General features: G+C 34.4%; 1 protein-coding gene across 14 annotated transcripts in view; it reads right to left on the bottom strand.

The window, feature by feature from the left end:
- The window catches only part of LOC145296144 (uncharacterized), a 79,133-nt gene that overhangs the window by 39,084 nt on the left and 30,361 nt on the right, over positions 1–9,688 (bottom strand). For all 14 annotated transcript variants that reach the window (XM_080142333.1, XM_080142334.1, XM_080142335.1 and 11 more), the window contains one exon: positions 9,156–9,217. In XM_080142333.1, the coding sequence (XP_079998459.1) occupies positions 9,186–9,217 (32 nt within the window). In that variant the 3' untranslated portion in view covers positions 9,156–9,185. The remainder of the gene's footprint in view (positions 1–9,155; positions 9,218–9,688) is intronic.

The raw sequence follows: 9,688 nt of genomic DNA, 5'->3' as shown, positions 1-9,688 counted from the left end.
TATCCCTGAGTGGCTTCCGGGCCTTGATAAGTGGTGATGACTGTGTAAAAAAAAAAAAAAAATTTGATTGGCTAAGATATGGAGAATTAAATTGTTATGGGCGTGTCGATTTTGTGTGCAATTTTTTTAAGTTGAGTTTAAGTAAAAACAAAATGCTTAATTAACGGTTTATGGTTAATTTATCAATGTGTATAAAATAATAAATTATAATATACTAATAAATTATTAAAACATATCTCCTTGGCCTTTTTGGTCAGGAGCAATGTATTATTTGTCTAATACTGCATTCTTTCTTGTCTGACCTTGTCGATCAGTGGAGGAGAAATCCTTCTAGATTGAGGCAAGTTTTATCCAGAGTGCCCCTTTTTGAGGAGCTGGATTTTCCTCCACATTAAAGGTCGACCTTGTGTCTCGTTCTGCCTTTCTGGAGAGGCAAATTAATAGGAATATATAATAGGGACAATAAACTATAACATTTAAAATATCGAAAATATTTTTTACTTGAGAAAATATTATATTAAGTGGTTGCGTGTGACCGTGTACATTTTGGTTGTGGATGGTGAGAGGAAGAGTAAATTATGTAAATAATAGGATAAGGGAGAGAGAGAGAGAGAGAGAGACGAGGAGATAGACGTAAGAGAAAAGAAAGGGAGAAAGGAGAATGAAGAAAGTAGAGAAAAGAGGTAGTCGACAGAGAGTGGAAATGAAAATGGGGGGGGGGGTGAATAGAGAGGAAACGGAAGAAAAGGATAAAAGAATAAAAAGGTTAAGAGAGAGAAGAAGAGAAAGAAAAGATAATGAAAAAAGAAGAAAAGAAAGAGAAAGGCTGGAAATGGGAGTAACAGGAAATGAGAGAGGGGGGGGATATTAAAAAAATGGGAAAATGATACGAAACGAGAGAAATGATGACCGAAGGGAAAATAGAATAAAAGGAATGATGGAAAAAGAAAAGACAGAGAGAGGGGGAGGGGGAGTTTATCCAGAAAAAAAAACAAATAAAATTCTAATGATTAATGTATTATTTTGGAAATAATGTTTTATTGTCTTTAGTGGATTTGTATGAATTAAGGAAATACAGATTTGTCCGGTTGAATGTCTACAAATGCTGGTTACAATGTTTTAAAAATGTTTATGAAAAAACGGTTACTGTGATATAACTTAGAAGTAACGTGATTCGATGAGATATAAAGACTAAAATTTGATTGGATGAAATATAAAGCCTGATATTTGGTTAGATGGGATATAAAGACTAAATTTAATTGGATGAGATATAAACATTTGAAATTTGATTGGATGAGATATACAGACTGAAATTTGATTGGATAAAATATTAAGACTGAAATTTGATTGGATGAAATATAAAGACTGAAATTTGATTGAATAAAATATAAATGATGAAATTTGATTGGATAAAATATAAAGACTGAAATTTGATTGGATAAAATATAAAGACTGAAATTTGATTGAATAAAATATAAATGATGAAATTTGATTGGATAAAATATAAAGACTGAAATTTGATTGGATAAAATATAAAGAGTGAGATTTGATTGAATAAAATATAAATGATGAAATTTGATTGGATAAAATATAAAGTATGAAATTTGATTGAATAAAATATGAATGATGAAATTTGATTGGATGAAATATAAAGTATGAAATTTGATTGGATAAAATATAAATGATGAAATTTGATTGGATAAAATATAAATGATGAAATTTGATTGGGTGAATGCAATTTATTAATCAAATAGTTGAGATATTTCAAAAGTCCCTATGCTACGCTTGAAGTGAATATGTTGTTTTCGAACAAACTATCAAATAAAATCCGTTTACAAAAATGAATTCCATCGCTATACCGTTTTTAAATTCTGTTTTGGAAGTTCCGAGTAGAGGTCTCATTGTTTTATGGTTATCACACCTGAGACTACCTTTCCAAAAAAAAAATACGGATTATTATTAACTGCCACATTTAGAACACGTGTTTAGCGAAAAGTAAAAATTCAAAAATATTTTACACCGGTTATAAAGTTAGGGTACATTTTACTAATAAACACATAACGAAAAAAATAAAATAAATTAGCATCGATATAGCATCAATTGCGGACACGTATTCATTGGGGGGGGGGGATATTAAATCTAATTGTTACAGCTTCGAATACAGAAAAATGAATTCAAAAGGTTAATGTGATATTTTAAAATAAAATTTTACAATATATCGTTTTTATTTATTTATTTAAACTTTAATAAGAAACACGTTTGACTGGTTGAATTGCTGAAAACAATCTGTTCAAAAAAGGAAGTTTTTTAGAAACGTTTGACATCAGATAATGTGCAAACAATTTGATTGGATGAAATATAATTAGAAAATGAAACTATTAATTTTTATGGATGTGGAAAGAAAAATTTCGTTTTGTAATATAACTTTTTAGAAAAATCTTAATTTTTTTTTTTTTTTTTTTTTCAAATTCAATTTATGATTTCATTATATTTCCAGGCTTTTTGTACAGGCATTTAAAATTGTCTTAAACTCTTGAAAATTCAGTATGTTATTGTTATATATTTTATGAGATGATTGACTAATTTTTATGATTTCAGGTTCAAATGTACAGCTACAGCAGGAATTGGAATATACCCTACTAAAGCCTGATTGTCACAGCTGTCGGATTTCAAAAATGCAATCGGAGGACACTTAAGAAAAACTATTTGCAATAAAACTCTGTTTTAAACTCGCAGAAATGATAGCGACACATGGAATGCTTCAGATTTTGGACGATTTTTCATTAACCATCAGTTTTTGAGTGACATAAGAGAGTCAAGGAAGGCAGAGAATCTGTGAAGGACGAAAAGAGGTGTGTGAGGAATAAGAAAGCTAGAACACGAGAGTTGATTAAAGAATTTCACGGTTAAGGACGGTCGTGTGTCTATAGAGACAATAAGTCCACAGTTTGATGTCAGTGTGGGAACTGCACGCAATCATTTGCGTGGAACTGAAGGTGCTGAAGATTTGCACGAGGTTTGTTCCGAGGGTGCCCTTCTTTATCACAGACTATTTAACCAAGATGGACATCAAAACAGTTCCTCACCCTCCCTATTGTCCAGACTTTGCACCCTGTGACTTTTGGTTATTCCCTAAGCTTAAGGAAAACCTTAGAGGCTGTTGTGATGAGATTGTGACAAGGGTCATTGACACGCTCACACAAGAGGACATCCATGGGCTTTCCATAAGTTGTTGGAACAGTACAAGTGCATTGCAGCCGGAGGAGATTACTTCGAAAGGGACCAGAGTTTCATGGATGTACTATCAATAAAAATGCCCATACAATAAAAGTCTGGAAACTTATTGAAGGCAGGTCGCATATAAATTTTTTTAAAAAACACGTTTGCTTAACATTTTGATGGTGAATTGATCGATTACTATATATTATGTAAACTCTGTTCATGTGGTTAGAATGCTTGCTTGTCATCGTGCACAGTTTGTGGATGGTGGGATGAGAGACAAATAACGAAAATAATGGCAAGAGGAATGGAATGATGTAAATATTTAAAAGATATAAAGAGTATAAAGGAGAAGGGGGGAATAAAGGAGGAAAATAAGGAAAAGAGAAAAAAGAAAAAGAGGAGGAAAAGAAGGAAAAGAAAAAAAGAAAAAGAGGAGGAAAAGAGATTAGAAGAGAAAAAAGAAAAAGAGGAGGAAAAGAGATGAAAAGAGAAAAAGAAAAAGAGGAGGAAAAGAGATGAAAAGAGAAAAAAGAAAAGGAGGAGGAAAAGAAGGAAAAGAGAAAAAAGAAAAAGAGGAGGAAAAGAAATGAAAAGAGAAAAAAGAAAAAGAGGAAAAGAAGGAAAAGAGAAAAAAGAAAAAGAAAAGAGATTAGAAGAGAAAAAAAAGGAAAAGAAAAGAAAAAAAGGAAAAGGTGAAGATATAGGTTTGTATGTCATCTCACTGACTTCTTTTTTTTATAACATTTTCACCCCAAACAAAGCACATTGCCACTTTGATGTAGAGGGCTACTATCCTGGACACAGGCTACAGGGGTACTAGGTGGGGAGTTGGGCAGCAAGATGTCGGTTCACATTACACTTGAACTTCTGCATGTCAGTACAGTTGGGGAAGCAGGAACCTGACAGGGAGTTCCAAAGTCTAGCTGTTCTGGGAAAGAAACTACTGGTGTAGGAGGCTCTCTTACATCTAGGGATCTTTACTGTGAAAGGGTGGGATTTTACTTATCGTCGGTGTTTGTCGGGGGTATTTACGTCGAGGGGGGCACAAGTGCTTTCAGTTCATCGGAACATTCACCGTTAAAGTATTTGTAGATGGGACAGAGGCTGATGCTTGGATGACAGTTCAGGACCTATTAGGTTGGCGACTCTCTTTTGAATCTTGTCTAGCAGCAGATGTACCGACCCAAATATGACAACAATACTCCATACATTGGTGAATGGTGGCCTTTTAGAGGTACAGGATACTTTCGAGAGTTAGAAGATTTCTAGCACGGTAGAGAGAATCTACCTTCTTCGCAGCTGTCCTGGCAATGCTCTCAATGTAATTATTCCAACTCATGTTTCCTGTGAACGTTAGACCGAGGAGTTTAAAAGGTGTGCTTTCAGATAAAAAGTCTTTGGCCATTGCCATTGGTGGTAGAGAAGGTTTCTTGTAATTATTTTTTTCTGTGAAATGATTTCAATGTTTTTTAACAAAACTGTATAAATAATAAACATTAATTGAAATGATTTTAATGTTTTTTAACAAAACTGTATAAATAATAAAAAGTAATTGAAATGAAGCCGAAAATTTAAAAAAAAGCAGAGAATGAAGATAGTGGAAGCGAAATGAAATGGGAAAAGAAAGAAGAATAGAATGATGTATTAATTTAAAAGATAAAAGAATAAAGAAGATAGCGGGATAAAAGAGAAAGAGAGGAAGAGGAGGGAAGAGAGAGGGGATCGAAGATGAAAAGGGAAGAAAAAAGTGAGAGGGCAGAAGAAAGAGTCGATTATGACATCACAATGTTTGTTTGTTTGTTTTTTTTGTTTTTTTTTTGTTTTGTTTTTTTCGCCGTGAAATTCTTTGAATTTTTCAAGCAAAGTTCTATAAAGCATAAAACTAATTAAAATAAAATTTTATTAATTAAAAAAAACAAAGAAAGGGGGCGGGAAGGGTGATTAAATGGGAAAAGAGGGGGGAAAGAAAAAGAAGAGTGAAATAAGGGGAAGCGAAGATAAATGAATTTTTTTTTATTCAATTTTCACCCCAAACAAGGCAAGTGCCACTTTGAAGTAGGGGGCTACTATCGGGGACATAAGTTGCAGGGATATTATGAAGGGAGATGAGTAGAAAGATATTTGTTCACATTACATTTGGACTTCTGCATATCAGTACAGTTGGGAAAGCAGAATCTCAGAAGGGAGTTCCAAAGTCTTGCAGTTCTGGGGAAGAAACTATTGGAGTAAAAGGATTTCTTGAACCTAGGGATCTCTACTGTGAAGGGGTGGGATTTAGCTGCTTGTCGGTTTTGTCGGGAGTAGTCACGTCGAGGAGGTACAAGTATTTGTAGTTCATCAGAGCATTCACCATTAAAGTATTTGTAGAACAGGGGGATGTAACATTTCGTCGATGGGACAGAGGCTGAAGCTTAGATGACAGTTCAGGATCTATCCGGTTGGCGACTCTCTTTTGAACCTTGTCTAGGAGTGAGAGACTAGTAGCAGATGCAGCAGCCCAAATATGATAATAATAGTTCATACAGGAGCGAATGGTGGCCTTATAGAGGTATAAGATACGTTCAGGCCTAAGTAGTTTCCTAGCACGGTAGAGAGAGCCCACCTTCTTTGCAGCAGCCTTAGCAATGCTCTCAATGTATCTATTTCAGTTTCTGGACCATGTAAACGGTAGGTCTGGGAGTTTAAGGTAAAAGAGATAAAAGAAGAGCGGGAAAGTGAGATAAGAATACAAAAAGAGGAAAGAAAAGTAGAGAGAATAAAAAGGAAAGAAGGGAAAACAATACGAAACGACGGAAAGAGGACGATACGAACGAATATGACGCTATCGTTATCAAAGTTACGTATATGCGAGAAATAAACGCAAAATTTGGTCTATTTTTTGTTCTGGTAGTAACTATTTACATTGACACGTCCTTTCTTGAGTGGATGTAGGGATTAGAGGCCGCATTGTTTAACATCTCTTCCCCCAAGAAACTCACGTTTTCAAAAAAAAAAAAAAAACTACGCATCATTATAGTTTTCTAGGTACGTGCAAAAAGAATAGCCGATGATCAAAATGAAAAGCATTTACTTCAAAATTCACCAAAAATCAGGAAATTAACCAATTTTAATAAGATTTTCAGTATTTATCAAATAATTATTAAGAAATATAATGAATCCATTTATTTTATTTGAATCTTAGTGAAAATGTATTATTTTTAAAGCAAAACAAAATTTACTAAAGTTATGGTTTTCAATAAAAAAAAAAACGAAAAATCTGCAACACAACGGGTCGATATGTCGTCAGATATAACCGGTTGGCATGGGTCGCTTCTCTGGTCTTCATTGCGTCGTCACAGGCAGCATTTCCATCGTCAGTAGGGACTGCATACTAAAATTTAACGCTTGTAACAAACAAATGTATTTTTATAAAAATATAATTTATTTTACATTTAACACTGGCGGAGCATACTTTTATAAAGACCTGTTGAAACTAAACGCATGCAACTAAAACTGTTATGTCAATTCAACTCTTTTAAAACAATAGAATTATATTGAATTCTCTCTTTCTTCATTGAAAGAGAGAGAAGGGGGTGAATGAGAGAAATAGAGAAAGGGTTAGTTTTAGTTTCGGAGGAGATAGAGTTTGAAATATGGAAACAGACAGACGGACAGACATATAGCCATTTATATATTAGATTTAACAAATACTGAATGAACGAGTAACAAGTAATGAAGTTAATCATTAAAAAAAAATTATTAATAAAAAGCAAAATATTAAAAAAAAATAAAAGATTTTGTTTATTTGATTTTTTTTTTATGTTTAATTTTTTATATTTATGATTATTTAAAACTAGCAGAAGTACCCGTTGTTGACTGGGTTAAAAAAATCCTTCAACTCTGGTTTATAAGGGCATGAAAAGAGCGTGTGGATGTAAAGAGGTAGCTTCTAACTTTTCGGGACATCAAAACTAAAGCAAACCCCTCAAACACACATGAGGAGCGGGGGAGACAGTAGTTAAAAATCTTTATTGACACAAGAGTATTTATTTAAATGCTGCCCACATCAGCATTATTTGGCACAAGGCCTGGAAAGTGGGATACCCGCAGGCTCTCCTAATGGAGGGGCACTCCTGCAATTTTAAAAATTGCCTGAGTAACCCCGTCGGCATTCCCCGGTCGGGGCGCCTCAGGCAGCAAGCAATAAACTTGCCCCACCGGAAAGCCCGGTGGCAAGGCCTGAGAGGGTGGACCTCCTAGGTATTACCCAGGCGGTGTACCTCAGTCCAACAGGTGCTGGGCCGGTTCCCGGCCCCTCACCTGTTGGGCTGAGTGTCAAGTGACGAATCCTTGACATGTACTACCCTGTCTCCATGCAGCCGAAGCCGCTAGGAGACACATCCCATCAAAAGAGTGTTTTAATGGGGTATATTTATATATTTATTGGCACAAGAGTATGAACACTAATTATTGTTTCCCATTATAAGTGACTACCGTGGGGGGGCGTGGGGCTCCACCTCTATTAAATGTGAGTGAGCTATGTAACCTGTAAAAACTTCCCGCTTCCCATGGTGATGCTATGATAGCAAGTTTCATAGTTCTACAAAAATCGGTGTGATCGTGCGCAGGGTTCCCATTTATAAGTGACCCCCCCCTTGTGTTCCCCGCCCCTGTTAGTGAGGGTGACCGGTGTAACCTGTCAACACCTTCCCCACCCTATGGTGGTTTTTTCTGCAACATTTGATAGCTCTACGCGTGTAAATGAAATGATATAAGCTTGCACAGGCTTTCCAGTTTTAAGTGACCCCCCCCCCCCACCTCGGTAACTCTCCATAAAACAGTGTGAGCATGTATAGGTTTTTCCGCCCCCGTTGGAGGGATGTGGTTTTATCATCTTCTTGACACCTCTTCTATCATTCTATGTGGTCATATTTTTTTTTTTACATGGGGGGGGGGGTACCACTAATCAAGGCCCGAAGGCCACTCAGGGATAAGGGTTATTGCGTGTACAGTAATCAATGAGATAGTATTGTAGTAATCATTAGTATTGGATGTTTTGATAGAGTGTCTTACTTAAGGGGGCGGTTTGTCAGGAGTGTGTTTATGTTGGACTTGAAGACGTCTAAGTTGTAGTCAGGTGTATAGGAGCCTATTCCTGTACAGACACACAGACCATAACACACACACACACACACACACACAGATATTACAGACACACACACACACACAGATATTCCACACACACACACACACACACATTAAGCTTTATTATACAGAAAAAATCCAACACGCATTTATTAATGTAGCATATAGACGAGAAATACAAATACAAGTCAACGAAATATTGTCTGATATTTTTATAATCAATATTGGAGCATTAATCGGAATAGGCGAGATATTGTAACTGACCCTATGTTACAATTGAAATGAATGCGTTGTTTTGAACAAATTCTGAAATTAAATCACTTAATAAAAAACATTTACGCCACCACGCCCTTTTTTTTATTATTCGGTAAAAGTTTACTGTTGAGACCAGGTTAGTTTCTCCTCCTTCAAAAATAAAAAATATTTTAAATTAAAAACACTAATTCGGATTATTATGTAAATTTCTTTTTGCTAATTTTGTTTTCTGATGGTTTAATTCGGAATATTCTCGAATTAAACGTTTAGAAAACAAAATTAGCAAAAAGAAATTTACGCAATATCTTTTCACCGTAAATTAGGTCACCGACTTCTTTAGATGTAATATGGAAAAACCAGATATGAGATATTTGGATTTCGTTTTTTGTTTTGATAATTTTTTAGAAAAAAAAAATGCAAAAGGAAAAACAAAATGACCTCAAGTTTAATAATCCACACATTGTTTGAAAAAAAAAAAAGTTTAAAAATTTTTTTATATTACAAATTAAATTTTTAAGATAAATGTGATATCGTAAACTAAAATTTTTACTTACAATTTATCGTCTTCAGCAGATTTTATTACTTCAAGGCGAAACACGTTTGGATTGTCGACTAGCTGAAAAAGTTTATAAAGTAAAAAAAACGTTTGTAAGACTCGTGTGGCGTCAGATAACTTTGGGGCAATTTGATTGGATTAGATATAAATAGAAAACGAAACTGTTGGGTTGGAAATTTCTAGAAAAATTTTTTTTAAATGCAAGTTTTTCAAGTTCGAATAAACCTGTAACTTTAAGTATGATTTTTTTTTTTTATATATATATATTGATGATAATAAAATAAAAAGTATGATATTTTTTTAATATATTTTGATGATAATAAACTAATTCAATGTACATTCATCAAAGTTACGTATATGCGAGAATTTTGTCTATTTTTGTTCCGAAAATCATTATTTACATTGACACGCCCTTTCTTGGGTTGATATTGAGATTAGAAACCGCATTATTTGATATTTAACATCTCTTCCCCAGGAAACTCTCGTTTTCCAAGAAACAAACTACGCATCGTTATAATTTTCTAGCTATGT

This window comes from Euprymna scolopes, chromosome 16 (genome assembly GCF_053919585.1).
Source record: "Euprymna scolopes isolate OS-2025 chromosome 16, ASM5391958v1, whole genome shotgun sequence".
In the NCBI taxonomy this organism is placed as follows: domain Eukaryota; kingdom Metazoa; phylum Mollusca; class Cephalopoda; order Sepiida; family Sepiolidae; genus Euprymna; species Euprymna scolopes.
Note: the sequence above shows the minus strand (reverse complement) of the source record. Positions and strands in the feature narration are given on the sequence as shown.